The 16,997-nt window shown below is 41.4% G+C and overlaps 1 protein-coding gene and 1 long non-coding RNA gene across 3 annotated transcripts in view; one reads left to right on the forward strand and one right to left on the reverse strand.

Annotated features, from left to right (window-relative positions):
* grik3 (glutamate ionotropic receptor kainate type subunit 3) overlaps nucleotides 1–16,997 on the forward strand; it is an 82,495-nt gene that overhangs the window by 21,943 nt on the left and 43,555 nt on the right. Inside the window, exons 1-2 of one of the 2 annotated variants that reach the window (XM_088307719.1) lie at nucleotides 6,237–6,376; nucleotides 15,830–16,003. In XM_088307719.1, the coding sequence (XP_088163845.1) occupies nucleotides 6,337–6,376; nucleotides 15,830–16,003 (214 nt within the window). In that variant the 5' untranslated portion in view covers nucleotides 6,237–6,336. Of the gene's footprint in view, nucleotides 1–6,236; nucleotides 6,377–15,829; nucleotides 16,004–16,997 lie in introns of those variants that run through there. The other variant, XM_088307718.1, reaches the window with a different exon arrangement.
* LOC148328612 (uncharacterized) overlaps nucleotides 11,102–16,997 on the reverse strand; it is a 76,635-nt gene continuing 70,739 nt past the window's right edge. The window contains exon 3 of the long non-coding RNA XR_015845705.1: nucleotides 11,102–11,190. This is a non-coding gene — a long non-coding RNA (uncharacterized LOC148328612). The remainder of the gene's footprint in view (nucleotides 11,191–16,997) is intronic.

Here is a 16,997-nt window from a genome sequence, read left to right on the forward strand (position 1 = left end):
ACTTTATTTATCTTCTTTAATAACGGCTTTTTATATTCATTATATCTGTAAATGTATATTTAGCCAACAACCAACAAAAGTGGATAATCACTCTTAATTCTGGCTTGGTTTAAAAAGATCGATATCTGGATTTGAATCGATTTTCCTTTTTCAAAGCCCGATATCGTGAGATCTTGTCATCATACCAAAACAAAATGGCGGACGCAGTGAAGTCAGGGCCAACAAGCATGAAGGCAGATGTATTTCGCGTTAAATAAAACGTACATTAATGGAACCGCATTGGCTTCGATTCAAAATCGAAGTGAATCGTGAATAGAATCGAATCGGGCCCTTGTGTATCGAGTCAAATCGATTTTGGAAAATTGGAATCGATACACAGCCGTGGTATTAATAATTTAAATAGTCAAGAAAAAAAAAGTTTGTACAGTGGGTCTAAAAAGTTTACACCCCCCTGTTTAAATGCAAGGTTTATGTGATATAAAAATTTCAAACCAGTTTCCACGATCGTGACCACGTGGTCAACTCAATAATTATTATTTTTTAAATCTTTCTGAGGTCTTTCATGAGATCCCAAAAAAAAAACTAGCACTTGAAATGATTTGCGCGTGATTATTTCTGAACACAGGAGAGGGTGTGCACACAACCACGGTTGTTTTGCCAACCTTTATGAAAATCAATCAATTTGAGTTTTTGTGGATTTTTGTCTTTTTAATGACGTTTTCACTTTTTATAGCGCACGCCATTTTATATCCGCCACGCGTTCAGGATGTTATTTGTGGCTTCACTCATCTCGGAAAAATGTGTTCATATTTCAACATGTTGCTCTCCGGGTCGCCAATATATTGTTGGCGAATTTATTTCTCCGAAAACTTTCAGCCTGGTTCAAAGAATTATAGCCGGGATGCAAAGGCTTTTGCTCTTCATTCGTTTCCATTTTTTTTTTTTTTATTTCCCTCGTGCAAAAAAGGCGTTCAAAAATCATTCATTTCACCATTGGCTATCCACAAACTTCCTTGAAGAAAAACTGGCACCGCTCCAGAATTCCATCAGTGCAACTTGTAGTCGCAACGTCTTCGTTTTTACTGTCGTGACCTCTTGCACACAAAAAGTCCGAAAAGCGGGAAAAAAAAAAGTTGATTTAACAACAAATTTCTCAGCCTTTGCTTTTGCACCATCGTTGTTGCAAGCGGAACGATCACTGTCGCGACACGCTGCACATGGTTGGCCACAAACATGGCATGATATTTATCTTTTATTCTATTCACCGCATTTTCCAGACCATAAGTTTCTACTTTTTTTCCTCGATTTTAAACCGTGCGGCTACTACAACGGTGCGGCTTTTCTGTGGATTTTTCTTTCACCACTAGGGGCGCTCTAGAGTTCAGAAAATACGCTAAATAAATCAAAAATGAAAGCCGATTGACTTTGACAGAACGGACGCCCGCACGATTATATCTGAAAGCCTCGGACGAATCGTGCGTGTTGGTATTATGAAATCTGCCTGGCAACACAAGCTAGCTGAATTCGGATTGGATAAAAACTCTCACCTAAAAATACAACACTAGGATATAATATGACATCAATGTGAAGAATATGCTCAGGATTTCTTGATTGTTCGGCCAGCGGAGAAGGCCTTGACCGCCCACCACTGCTTAAAACACGGCCGACATGTTGCGATACGCTCCACAAACGTAGTAAACCACTCCATTAAAAAATGTTAAATGTGGCAAAGAACAACTCCAGCATCATGGCAGATGGGTGTCAACACATCATAAACATGGCGGACATGTGGTTAAAAAAAACAAAACTAAAACAGACAAAATGTTCCTTTCCTGCTGTGAAACCCTCCAGAGCGCCCCCACCAGGACCCTCCCACACCTGCCGCAAGACTCCCCGCTTCCTTCACTCGCCTCACCCTCTTCCCGTTTCCCACCAGCAGCCGGGCAGCCGGTAATTAATTGCCGCATTTTAAGCGGAAGGCAAAACGTTGGCGTCCTGGGAACGACGCACATGCCACCAGCATGCTCTCTGGATTCGGGGGATTAGGCTAATTAGCCCCCGGAAGAGCGGTCCAACAGATGGAAAGAGGGGATGGTGGCACCCCTTGGTTGGGGGGGGGGGGGGGCACTCTTTTCTCCACAAGCTTACGGGAGAGGGAGAAAAAAAACAAAAAAACATGCGGTAAACAAATCGAAATGAGAAACTCGGAGAGCAAACAGATTGCCAAACGATTTTGCCTCAGGATAATCCATCTGATTTGTCTTTTTTTTTTTTTTTTTTTTTTTGCTGCCCCCGGTTTTGGCTTCAATTCTTACACATACAATTTATTTCGCTAACGCGGAGCTTGAGTAAACGCACTGCGACTGTTTATGCGCACAAAGTTCCCCCGGAAAAAAAAAAAAAAAAAGGGGCACCCAGCAGCTCTTGCAGCCTCCCTCCACCTTCAGTTGACGGAGAAAAAAAAAAAAAGTGTGGACTTGTCGCAGGTCAGCGGTGCCGAAAGGAGATTAACTCGACGGGGCCACTCTGGGCCAATATGATGCGCGAGGGATTGATGGCACGAGGATAACGGCCAAACATTCCACTCGATATTAGACGCGAGGCAGGAGGTTCGCTTTTCGGGTTTGACACTTTTTTTTTTTAATGACATTCTTATGTGGCGGCTCCAGTTTCTCGAGTTTTCTTTTCATGGCACGTCGGCAGCTTTCCAAGGACCACATGACGGATGCATGACGACGCACGACGACGCACGCCACAAATATGGCCGCCGTGACGAAAAACACTCCACAAACTTGCAACATGTTGCTTCGATATTTAAAAAAAAAAAAAATGGCCGACGCAAAAGTAAGAGGCGCTTTTATTTTGCTGCTCTTAGTGAGAACTTTTTATTTTATTATATACATTTCATATTAAAATACATTTTAACATTAACAGGAAATATTGTGTTGCCATTTTTTTTTTTTTTTACATATTAATTCCTTAATTTATATATTTTTTACCACTACAAGGTATTAGTACAACTCTATACAATGTGGATAATTTTTTTTTTCTTTTTTTTTTTTCCCAGCCGGACCCTTGTATGATATTTGCTCTAGATTTAGATGTTTATTTTTTTCAAATAAATTCCGTGTTATTCACGGGAAGAACAATCCACAAGTATGGCGGCCAAGCGACAACGGCATGCTGCAACAAACAACGACACGCGTCACAAATCTAGCGGACGGCATGCAAAACAAATTGGGCGTGCTGACTGAGTTTTTATTTTTCAAAATTTTGACACAATTTTAACACTTTTTTTTCACCCAATGAATATCGAGTTGAAATATCGGATATCGGCCTCCGTGAATCGGTCTCGGAAAAAAACGCATCTGGGTTTCTCACTAATTCCGAGTTGTAGTCATCCGTCAGCATCGTCACTTGACAACATTAAAGCGTGCGGACGCTTTAATGAGGGCGGGGGGGCAAGTGACAGTTAGCCGTGGAGAGTTGAGCGCGCTGCCGCAGTGTTTGTCTTAGGATGGCATCTGACAGACCGCAACATGCGGCCCTCCAGTCATGAGTAGTCTTGACTGGCAAAGTAAGCGTGGGGGGGTTGAGGGGGGGGGGGGGTCAGTATAACAGCTTTTGACAGTTAAACGTTAGACTCAAACGGACAGAGGTGGCCTGGAAGCGTCATTCGACCCTGCTAATTTGCATTTAACCTTTATTTGATTTTGGAACGTAAAAAATTTATTCGGAATCTGTGATTGGCAGAGCTCTGGTCACGTGACTTGACTTGAGTTGAACGTAAGGCAAACCGACACCACAAAGCAACGCAAGTGGACCATCGCAGGCTCCACATACAATATACCGGAGTGTATTTTTTTTAAAAAAAAAAGAAATTTTAATCGAAGCGCAAAAACATGGTGCGATTGTCAAGGAAGATGTCAAGATCCCGTTTGAGGACTTTTTTTATAAACAGACAACGATGGCAAACTTCGAGAAACGGCATCCAAATATTTTCATCCACTTGTAGATTTCGTGCAAGGTGCGCTCGCTGAAAGAAGGAATAATTACGTCCAAATTAGCCGGTAAGCAATCATTTAATTCTCCCTGTCACGTCGAATAAGGATTAATTTGCAGGCAAAATATTGCACAATGAATTATTGAATAACTCATTTCCCAAGCCAAATTAATCTTGAGGAGCGATGGTGTGCTTGGAACCTGCGATAAGGAGGAACATATTTCACGAGTCGTTGGTGGCGCTCCACGCCGTCGCGACGGATGGACTCGATCGCTTCAGAGACAAGCTGTGATGTCAAACTAAATTAAAATACAATTTGAATAATAAACAGCCTTTCTATTGACTTTTTTTGCGGGCGTGCGCCAGAGAGACGGGGGGGGTGCGCTACCTCTGTTATGCTCTGGCATGGCGCTAAAAAACTTTGCGACGAACTATTGAGGGTGTGGAAGGGGGTTCACCAACTCAATCTTTCAGAAAGACTTGAGATGTTCAAGATTTATTCGACTTCAGATTTTTTTTTTTTTTCTTAAGTATCGGTTTTTGGTAACAGCATCCTTTAAAAGTACTCGGTCATCCCGTAGAAAGACAATTAAGGGTGCGTGCAGGGGACAGGCAATGCATCAGCTCTGAACAGAATACTGAAAGGGGGGCGTGGCTTAACTCTGGGATAGACTTGTGAGGGTGCGTTGGTGCGCCAACTGTATCGATGTAAAGTTGCTAAATACTATTGAGTGTGTGACACGGCCCGACAGGGTGCAACAATCTGGATTTATAATTAGGGGATACGTAACTGAGAGGGGGTGCGCCAAAATGATTATGCTGAAGGGGGGTGCGTGGCAAACTATTGATGTTGTGTACAGATGAACGGGGGGGGGGGGCAAATCAGCTAGAATGATCATGAAGGTGAGTGGCTTAACTCTGGGAAAAACTTATGAGGGTGCGTTGGTGCGCCAACTGTACAGATGTAAAGTTGCTAAATATTTTTTAGTTTTATATTTCGGGGATATGTAACTGAGAGGGGGTGCGCCAAAATTATTATGCTAAAGGGGGCGCGTGGCAAATTATTGAGGCTGTGTTCAGGTGAACGGGGGGGGGGGGGGACGGCAGATCAGCCAGGATGATAAAGAAGGTGCGAGGCTTAAAACGTTTCAGACAGACGACGGCGGTGTGTGAGCGGAAGAGGGGGTGCGCCAACACAGCCGGGATACTGAAGGGTTTTGCTTGAGCAACTTGGGAAAGACTAGTCGTCGGCCAGCCGGGGTGATCAGATATCTCTAACGTTCAAGCATCCTGAAAATAAGCAAACAATCTTTTTTTTTTGGGGGGATGATTTTTCTATGTTGTAAATTTTACACATATACTAAAGGACAAAATATAAATTCCTACCTTGACTACATTGCTGTAAGCATGAAAGGACTGAAAAAAAAAAGTAAATGAAATAATTGATAATTAAGGTTAACTTTAGGGATCTTGAACGGGAGGAACAACTTTTGAAGGCATGTGCGAGGACGAGGGTGTCCGCTACAATGTTGAAAACGTTGCATGGCTCGAAAAGTTCGGGAAGGACGTGGTTTGCGCCAGTGCTTTCAGGATGAAGCTGGTGTGTGTGTGTGTGTGTGTGTGTCTTAAAAAGTACGTGCAAGCATTTACTTTCAAGTGAAATGCTGGAAAAAGTGAGCCTTGAGACTGAATTTCTCGGGGTATTAATTGGATTAACTGCGACAGAGGTGAAAAGTGGCCAGCTACGAAGCGTATCTCATCTCTGAATTCCTTCTAATCATCTTAAAGGCCTCGCATGTTGCCATCAAACTGCATTTTCGATCAACTGGCCACACTCAGACGGAGACTAAAGAAAAAAAATGTGCATTTTAAAAACAGAACCTTGATTTGACACACGGGCCACCCGGGCACTGCCGACCTGACGGGAAAAACACGGCGTGTGAAGGCATTTTTTTTTTAAGCACTTTATGAGTGAAATAAAAAAAAAAGTACACTTTGAAGAAAATGTGTTGGCCAGCTGGTGGGTGTGGATAATGAAGTCATCAGCTGTGGGCTTTTGCCGCGTTATTGTTCCATTCAGCAAATTGTTCCCCAACAGACTCCCGTTGTCGTGTTTTGGCAGCGGGAACACATTTTACTTCCTCCCGTCGGGCCCCGAGTGATGAAATTGCCACTCCATCAACATAAAATCCGCTCGCACGTTGCCTCGACTGTAGATTCTCGTAAACCTTGAGCGAGGGCATTTTCAGTCCTTTCGAGAGAGAAGACACTTTTTTTTTCGACTGGAAAAATTCTCATCGGCTTTGAGTTAAGTGAAGTGCGGCAATCCAGATATGACTGCCGAAGAGGAAAGTAGTCATCGGTGTCAAGGAGGTCTGTTGAAGTGATCCATCGAGACAGAGTCGAGGATCTTGGCGTGTTCGGGAGGAGGGACGTTTAGCCTGGGTCGTTACTTATTTCTGGTGCCTTCTTTTAGAATAAAAACACCTTTAAACCATTTTAAGGGTCACGTCAAGCAGAAATGATTACTTTGGGATCATAGTTTGTCGTACTTAAAGAATCAAACCAGTGGACAGGAAGTAATTGAAAAAAAATAAGTGAGTATTAATCACGTTTTTTCGCGACGGCGAAATGTGATGCAGAAAAAAAACAAAACAACAAAATAAACGACGTATTTTGTTGTTTTTTTGGGGGGGTGATATTTTTAGGAACGCACCAAGGTACAGAAAGCAGCTTGTACTAATTGCAGCATGGTTTTTTTTTTGTTTTTTTTTTCCGAATGCCTTCCAAACCAAAGTCAAATCGGTTCGGCGAGAAATCTTCGATTGAATCGAAAATCAGTCAAAGTCAATCGAGAATCGAATCGATTTTGGAAATGTGACTCAATACTCAGCCCTAGTGGATTGTAACCAACATTACACCTCTTAATGAAATCATTTTCAACCCTCGGAAGAATAGCCGCTCTTGAAATATTCATTCTTGATACGTAAACTTCGAGCGAGGAAGTTGAGCGCTAATGAACAAATAAAATGCATTTTTCGTATTTCACGTTGACCGTCTTTATGCACGAGAAACCACCCGGAAGCGTCGCGACGGCAAAATGCTCGAAAATTCACGCGAGCTTCGACGATTCCACGGCGAGTACACGATGCCATTTTTTAAAATTTTTTTTTGCTCGAGCGACTTTTTTTAAACGCCACTGATTTTTCCCGCCGTCTGCGAACGTCCATCTTTACTACCTTTAACGTCCAATTGCGTCGAGCGGGTGCAAGTTAATGTTCCTCGGCTGGCTGCTCCTTCCCTTCCAAGCGCTGCCGGCACTCTTGCTAATCCTCGTGAGTGCGCCGCACCGCGTCCCCGCCGCCGCCCCACCTCCGGGAGGCCCCCCCTCCAGGGGAATAATTCCCCCCCCCCCTCGTGCCACCAGAAAGTCGGAGGAAGAGATTGAGCGCCTTTGGCTTCAATTGGAACGCGCTAGGATTTTTTTTTTTTCCGTTTGAGCGCCTCCTGTCCCAGAAACTAGCCGGAGGTGTCCCGCATGGTCTGTCCGCCCGCCCCCCCCCCCCCTCATTTGTCTACGTTAATATGGTGTGTGGGGTCCATTGGAATAATAAGTAGGGCAGCTTTATATTTAGCAGCCCCTGCAATGACTTTGAAGAAGGGGAAAAAAAAAAAAAAAAGGTCGGTCCGCATCAGGCAATTTCTGTCCTTGTCCGTCCACCTTTATTTGTTTTGATACAAGAGAATTATGGGATGTTTGCAAGCAATGACATGCCTTTCATGGTAACCACCAGCGAGCACGTTCGAAATCCACTCAGCACTCAACGACCCCGAATGAGACCTTTGCACAACACAAATAAACCACGCTTGCAGACCTCCACCAAGGCCAAACTGGACTAACCGAGCTTTGTGAAAAAAAATACGCTGGCCCGCTCTGCCAACCAAATCCAGTTGGTTAAAGTCCCTCGTTGCTGCATCAAAGCAAGTTGAAATGGAAATGAAACGATGGCATCCGCAGATTTGTATGGAGCCTCCTCGGCAAAATTTTGTGGCTTGGCAAAAAGTTTTGATTAAAAGCCAACTATGAACGCAACAGTCATCAAAATTTAGGTGCTTAACACTTTGCGCATAGCCTGGAGGCGGGGTTTAAAAATAAAAATAAAAAAACGATATATCGATTTGAATCAATTCCGATATCGATTCATAAAAGCATATATCGATACTTTTGATAACGACTTTTTCCCCATAAATTGGCAGTGAATGAGGTCGCGTTCTTGACATTCAATCTTGAGGTGACACGAGAGAACGAATAGATTTGTCGAGAAAAACTCTAAATAGCGGATGTGGCGACGGTATCGATTTACGAAAAAACACAACAAATATCGACATCTGGGGTTTACAGTCACGTCCAACCCGACCCAAACGTGTCCGGCGTGCCTTCACTTGAACAAAAGTCTTTCTATTCTGTTACGGATGCAGGAAATCAATACCAATTACACGCCACGCTTTTTAAAAAAATTTATTTATTTTTTATTCAGTTAACCTAAGCTTGCGATTTCCACTTTGGAGCCCATACATCCAAAGTGCAGCGCTTCCACCCCGGGGATGAGTCTATCGGGCTTGTGACAGTAAAATTAAAAGGTCTTCCAAAGTGCGTGGGCCGAAAATTAAACCCCGCAGCCCCTCCCGAGTGACCCATCACCGAGAACGCCGACATAAAACTCGGGCTGAAAGCCTTGAGGTGGAAAGGCTATTACGCGGAGCCGCAGTTGAGTTCTCAGCCGAGGCATTCAAATGAATAAGCGGTGGACTTTGCTGTGTTGCGAACACACTTTTATGGCGGCGGCGGCGGCGGCGGCCACCTCGGGCCCGCTGAGATGACTCCATTTGACCTGGCCGCCAGATATTTGCTCGGCGGCTTCCACGTGCGAGCAAACTCCAAAGCGGATGTGTTTGACTTTGTTTTGAACTTTGAGGAAGGGCGAGGGTTTGCGGTCGGTGGCAGCTTCAAAAGAATAATCGTACGTTCATGAATAATATGGAGAGGAATTCTCTCGTCTTTTTAAATATGAAATAAAAGCTTCGCCGGCTCCGTAATCAAACCTTTCGCTCGGGTTGCGCCGTCTTTGTTTATCCTGAGCAGTTGCTTGGATTTGCACAGATTTCATCTCGTCGAGACGTCACAGCTGCCACCGTTTTCGAATGTTCGGAAGGCACTCGAGTGAATGCCGCGGCACTTTGAATCCGTGTTTCCCGGCTCATTTTAATGGAAAGGAATCATATTGCAATTTTTTTTTTTTTATCCGTGCACAAAACAGTCAAAAGCACATTTTTTCATAACAAGAATTTGAAAATGTGCAACTCTTGCATCATGAATTAAAAAAAAATTAATAAAAAAATCCATCCTGTTCAAAAATTAACAAAAGAAATGCAGCCGATCCAAATATACCAGCAACGTCCCATTGAAAATGTCGAATGAAAAGAGCCACTCTCCCTCTTTAAAAAAAAAAAAAAAAGGAAAAGAAAGAAAAGATCCTATTCAACCAAATAAATAAAAAGCATGCCCCCCCCTCAAGCTTTTTTACAAAACCTTTTCAGGCACGAAGCTCTTCGTATTGCTTTGTACTTGCGTTAAATGTGGGGGTTGGGTCTGAATTTGGGCTGCACGATTAATCGAAATCTAATCGACATCGAGGTTTGACGTAGTGCGATTATCTAATTGTTTTTTTTTCTCTCTCCTTCAACCTTTGGCGTTTGATTGACAGACGAATTAGCCAACCAGAATTGTCGATGCTCGGGTTTTCGTGGCGCTAGCCAATCAGTGTTGTTGGCGAAGACGTGACAGTCTTCGCTCGGGCGTCTACAGACAAAAACTACGCGTGAACGTCGGGTTTTTTCCGGTGATTGTCGATTTTTGGAAGTAGATTTTTTTTATTATGCTGATTTCTTTTTGCTGTCAATTTTTTTGATGAGTTTTAAATATTATTCATAAATTATGAAACCTCTGCCGTTAGATTCCCGTCACGCACGTACGCCGGAAGGGCACATAAAATACAATATAATTCAACTTTTTTTTTACATTTCGGAACAGCTGGAGCTGTCACAAAGCGCTTTCCAAATGGCGTAATATTAATTAGCGGGAAATTAGTACACAAATTAAAATTATAATTACAATAATAATTATAACAATAATGATTATAATAATTATAATCATAATAATTATAACAATAATATTAATAACAACAATAATAATAATAGTAATAATAATGTAAATAATAATAATAATGATGTAATAACAACAATAATAATAATAGTAATAATAATGTAAATAATAATAATAATGATGATTATTATTATTCAAATAAAATATATCAAATGTGGTGGATGGATGAAAACTATTTTTTATGATCTTTGCAAATATCAATGCAATTCTCCAATTGCCCATTGGTGTCCCTAATATAGTGTCCAGTGAGCGTCTCTACTGTACGCTCATTAAAATGGCAGACGGGAGAAGAGTTTTTCCATTCGTAACACGCCCGACACCTCTTCTCACGACCGGGGTGCCCTGCACGTTTTCCGAGCAGCGTCTCGAGTCCTGACCGATTATCCTGCGTGAATGTTTGGGAACGATAATGACATCCAAACACCTGAGTAAAATCGCAAGAGTGGGCGGAGACAGGAGAGGGAGCGGGCGGTACTCGGGTACTCGGGAGGGGGCTTGGCGGCTGAGCGATAGCCGCGATAAATTGCAGAAGCAGAAGCGCTTGAGCATAAAATTAGATTTTACAAACGTGTTGTTACCTGACAGGACTCTGACAGAGGAGCTCCGGCGACGTTATAGGCCGTCGCAATGAGCGCCACTAATCGTATCAAATAAATAAGAGCGCCTCTCCGCCCGTGATGCAAAGGCGACGTGGAACATAATTAAAATGGCTCGGCCCCGTGTTCCAATTTATATGATAATAAACGACCCTGCGTAAAAGCGGCCAGCATTCACGGTGCGCTTTTCCCACCTGATGTATCGCTTCGGACCATAAAAGAACATGCGCTTTAATAAGTTTCTTTCATTCCCAACGGTGATGGCTTCAAAGCCGATTTCAACTTGCGTCATCTATTAGCCTGCCGCTATCTCACCTTCCTGATGTGATCGTTTTCTCTCCGCCGGTGTTCATGGCCACTCTTCAGAACTGGAAAGAAACATTAAAAATAGAGTTGAGAGTTTTTGAGATATTTTCTTTTCTTTTTTTTTTTTAACTCATTTAATTCCAGCCATTTTCACTAGAGGAAAGCCCTCAATCCCAGCGTTTTTTTGGGGATTTGGACTGATTTTGAAAGGCCAACAGAATATTCTGTTCTAATGCAGTACAAACACGGAGCTAAAAAAAAGGCTAAGACGTATAAATACGTCTTTGGGAGGCAGGGACTACGTTTTTGAAAAGGTATATGTATGTTTTATGGATTAAAAAATGGCATATCTGTTTACTAGATTAAATGCTATATTGTTAATCATATTAATATTATTCTTAAAACCTAAAGGGCTTAAGAAAAAAAAAAAAAAAAAAAGATGGCCGATACCGTGCGTCCGATACTGCTCACCACAAAATCCGCACCGTCGTTTAATAATGATGGCGGCGGGTCGTTTGCGTGGACGATTATTTCCCTCAGTCGGCAGTGACAACACAAAGTTAAACACGCCATTAGCGGAAGAATGACGACGATAAAGAAGAAGACAAATGGAAGCAAGCCACAGGCGTTAACGACACATTCTTTACTTCCAATAACGACGTTGGTTTTTTTTTGGGTTTTTTTGACGCCCCAAGGTGGGCGAACGCGTCTCATGTTTAATTCATGGCTTGGAGTCGACGTACTCGGGGAAAGCCAGCAGGTCTTACAACAAATAATGAGCGTCATAATCTGTGGCAAAACATGCAAAGCCGCAGTTTAAGCTTTGAAAGTGATGAATATCACCTTGTATTACTTGTCAGCACACAAAGGAAACTTTTTTTTAATGTTTTTTTTTTTTATTTTTTAGGGCTTTACATAAAAATGGAAGGTCATTTTTATTTCTCAGTTTTTTTTTGGTTTTTTTTACATACTACAGCTGTTTTACTCAAAACACAATCCAAGGATATTTAACAAATTTATGAACTCTGTTGTAAGAGGCTATATATTTTTTATTCTGGAATATTATTTAAAAATTATCTAGATATTATTCTATGGAGCTACAATGTGAGGGAAGGCAATATCATAAGCAGTAAATCGTTCCTCACAAAAAAAAAAAAAAATTCTTCTTGCCTAATTACAGAAGGCACTTTTGAGGTCATTTGACTTAATTAACGACAGCGCAATATTAATTTGCAATCGAATAACGTTCGTATCATCATTTCAGCGCGCTCCATTTTCATGGCAGCTTTTTGAGTGCAGTTCATTTATTTGTAAAGGGGATTTGAACAGGCGTTGCTAAGACGTCGTTGGATTCGGTGAATAAATAAATACACTGTTGGTGAGTTTTTTTCGACATCGGAGCCGTCGCTCGTTTCATTATTTTTTTACGCTTAAACAAGCTGGATGCTAACACTCATCGCAAAAGGTAGGACTTCTGTCGTCGTGGTCTAGCCTCTCATGCTATGGATACTGGAACACAAACGGAGCGGCAACACACTTAGAGGAACAATATAACAATACTTGCGCCGTCTTTATCCTATTTGAAAAAAAAAAAATGGCCGCTTATTGAGCATTTGTGGCACAACGCACACGAAGACTCCATAACGCTTGACTGATTTCAAACTTATTTTACATTTGGAAATAAACGGTTTGCCGATTATTTGATAAGATGTCCATGCTGCAAATACTCGCTAACTTTGTAAAGAGAAAAGAATGAAAACCCACCAAGAAAAGAGCCACAATCTTGCTAATGCTAATAGTGATAGCATTAGCACGCTAACACGGTGGCTTTAAAGCTACATATCAGACAGACACGTGTTAGCATGTCGCTAAGAGCGAAAGCTCGTGGCCAGAATCGTTTGAGTTGATTAACAAGCTAGCAGTGTTTTTTTTTTTTTAATTTCCTTTCACGATAGCGATCGTTAATTCAGGCGAACAAAGTGACTCAGGCGAGGCTGTCGAGATTGTTATTGTGCAGTTACCAATAATTATGGACGACTGCATTCTTCCTGAAATCAGCAGTAAACATGAGGCCGGTGAGCGCTTTGTCTTTGTTTGTGCCGCTTTTTGTGAAAGGGAACATTGTCTGACTTGGGGGGGGGGGGGGGGGCGAAAAGCTTCGCCGGGGGAGTGTGGGAAACTCGAAACACACACAAAAAAAAAAAAACAAGCCTAATGAGGTCGTTTGCTCCAACAAGTTCAATGCATCCTGCACTCAGTGAGCGACTGTACGGAACCGACAATGGAACCGTGAGTAACTATGTTTTCTAAGAACGAGGCGACGTGCCCCCCCCCCTCCCCATTTTCTATTCATTTTTCAATCTGACCTTCGGCGGAAAAAACACTGGACATCCCTGACGTAAACACTGCTGGGAAAGAAAATTCTCATGAATGGCCTTTTGTGCATTTTGTTGAAGCCGATGTGACGAAAATGATTGGAAATGGACTGCAGGAGTTGCAAGCCTCTTTTTGTGTGTTTTTTTTTACTTCTTGTCAAATAGAAAAACACCCGTGGCGGACAGTTCATTTCATTTTAAATGAATAAAAAATAAATAAATAAATTTAAAAAAAAAATAAAATATATATATATATATATATATATAGTTTTTATCCAATCAGAATTCAGCTAGCTTGTGTTGCCAGGCAGATTTCATGGTATGCAGCAATAAAGTGTCTTTTGCGTGGAGGAAAATCTCCATCCGATATTTTTTCCTGTTCCCACCTACTTAAGTAAAATTACAGGATACAAAAGTTGTCGCGGTAAACATTATGAAAGGAAATCAGCAGGCAGCATGAAAGCGAAAAGCAAAAACACCCCGAGGCGTGGTTGCGTTTGGCACGCTGTCATTCTCTCTGTGAAGTCAGTCATCGCATGTTTAAAAATAAGCGTTTGTTCCATCGCTACCCGGCGCCGTCGAGAGCGAGCCGACTTAAGCTGGCTCGCAGGCACAACAGCGGCGCGCGTGCACGTGCACGTGCGCGTGTGCGTGCGCGTGTCTTCACTCAACACGTGGACCGGTTTGTCTCGTTGTTTATTTGCGACGCTATCTCGGGGCGGAAATGTCACTTTTTGACGTCGGGAGTCCCTTGAAGGCCGGCACACATCACTTCCTGTGTAGAAGAGAGTTTGGACCACGGTATACTGGCGTTGGCATTTTAGATTTAGTCTTAGTTTTAGTTATTTGGACAAAAATGCGCGATACTTTTTGTCACTCCTGTTGGTGATAGTTTTAGTCTAATTTTAGTAGACGAAAAAAACAAATATATATATTAGTACAAAGAGAGACACTCGCACACCGTTCTGATGGCCAACTCCCTAAAAGCGAATTAACCCGAGCGTCTTCCTTTTTGCGAGGAGCTGATCAAATTTGTTCAAGTGCTTCTGAGAAATGCGCATTCTGCCCTCTTTAACAGTCCAATTAGTGTATACTCCGGCAATTACCTAAAGTACTCGAATGAGATTTTGCCTCTCGTGCAAAATGGAAAGGATTCATTACTTTTAACGCGAAGCGTTCCAACGGGCCGCGTCAAGCTAGCTTAGTCGCGATGCTAAACGCAGCTCCGAAATATAAAGAAAAGCAGCAATCCACCATATTGTGCGGTATAAAAACAGATCGTAATATTACCGTCATTAAATAGAACGTAAACAAAGTGTTTTGTCCACCAGGTGGCAGTCAAATACATACGGTACATTCAAAATTTGACGATCAAACAAATGTTGCAATAAGATTACGCGTTCGAATAGGAGATGTTTTTTTCAAATGTTGATTGTTGAAGAATTGTTTTGTACTACAAAAATGCACCAAATCTAAGAGTTTTGTCATATTTTTCATGAACAAAAATACTATAAAAGAGCACCAATCATTTTTCAAATGTTATCATTTTCTTTGCCCAATTACGTTTTTCAGAAACTATTTTAAAAAGCATCAAATGATCTTGAAAATTTCAGTTTTTCTTAAAAATGTATCAAACAAAAAAAAATTACCCAAATGTATCTCCATATTTTCAAGTTCAAAAATCATGAAAAGCACAAATTGACCGAAAAGTTGATTTTGTTAAAAACCAAAATATATTATTTAAACAAATTATTGCCATTTTTTATTATTTATACTGGGAAGGGAGAAAACCTCGGAATGTTCCGAACTGTTCTCCATTCCTTCGGGAGGAGTCGTACCAAAACGCGGATGTTGCACGTCGCGAGTAGCTGACATCAGGCCGTGCTTCTTTCCGCAGCAAATTCGTTCAAAGCGAGTCAACAACACAACAACAAATATACATCAATCCTCATCCATCACATAACGGGCGATAGACGTCATTAGTTTGCCAAGAATTCGTCCGTCATGAATGCACTGCGGCGCATTTTCGATGATTCCAATATCGAATGCAGAAAGAAACGTGCACGTCGACGGGTTACTTTTCCTCTTTTTGTGTCGAAATAAAAGCTCCCGTTAATGAGAGAGGCGAGCCGCTAAGATGTTTTGCCCTCCTGATGGAGCACAACACGGCCCTTCAATCCATTACGGCGTCACACTTCAAAGATTGCGAGCGTATTTATCTGGACATTTTCACTCCATTTAGTCACACGAGGCCCGCCGTCTTTTTTTGAACATGATCAATGCTAATGTGTGGCATTTCTTTTTTTTTCAACGCGCTTTCATCCAGGCGGCATTTTCGAGCAAACCGACGGACCCGTCTCGCTGGTCAGCGCCGAGGAGCTGGCCTTCAAATTCGCCGTCAACAACATCAACAGAAACAGGACCTTACTGCCCAACACCACGTTGACCTACGACATACAGAGGATTAATATCTACGACAGCTTCGAGGCCTCGAGGAAAGGTCGGTCGGCGAGAGGAAATTTGGTTTGGTTCTGGATAAAGTGAGAAAAAAAAAAAAATGAAATATGTGAAAAATATCTGAATTTGAACAGAAAATATTCAAATGGAAATTGGAAACTTTGACACACGCACATAAATAGCTACGAAGAAAACTTTCAAAATGACCATAACAACTATTGCAATATTTGACCCAAAAATGCAAAAAAAATGGGGGGAAAAATTTGAAAATAATTGCAACGTAATGACAAAACCAAGTTTGACGAAATAAAAAGACAAAAACCTAAATTTGTCAAGACAAAAGTATAAAGTGGACATTTTGACCCCCCCCAACATATATTGACCAAAAAACACATTTTAATAAAATCCATGCCTAAGACTATGACAATATAAAAATAAATTCACCCCCTCAAAAAATGTTAAAAAAATATATAAGCACATCCAGAAACGCAACTTTCAAAATATGCCACAAAAGTCAAAATTCAATACCATAAATTTGACAAAACAATCGGCGACCATGCCCCCCCCAAAAAAATTATAAGAAGGTTGAAAACCTTCATTACAAAAAGCTATGAATTTTTGACAAAGCAAAAGAAAATTTGCCACCCAAAAAAACAAACTTCGAATTTAACCAGATAACAAAAAATGCCCCCCCCAAAAAATCACAATTTTAAAAATAAACCACAAAAATCTGAATTTAATTTTCCAACAATCAAAATTAAGAAAATAAATCAAGACTTGTACAACAAACATTTGACTAAAACCTCCAAATTTGACAAAAAAAAAAAACACCAAAATAATAAAAATGTTGACAAAAAGTGATCAAATGTGAAAACAAGAAATTATGCGATGACATTTTTAGAAAACTAGCAAAAAACCCACACACAAATTTCACCAGAAAAGAAAAAAATTGCCTTTGTCAAAAATTACAAGCAACTCTCAAAATGCCACCCCGCCCCCCCCTCCCCCCCAAAAAACAAATTAAAAAATAAATAAAT

This window comes from Idiotropiscis lumnitzeri, chromosome 10, assembly GCF_059441095.1.
Source record: "Idiotropiscis lumnitzeri isolate Australia: NSW breed Sydney's pygmy pipehorse chromosome 10, RoL_Ilum_1.0, whole genome shotgun sequence".
NCBI classification, from domain to species: Eukaryota; Metazoa; Chordata; class Actinopteri; order Syngnathiformes; family Syngnathidae; genus Idiotropiscis; species Idiotropiscis lumnitzeri.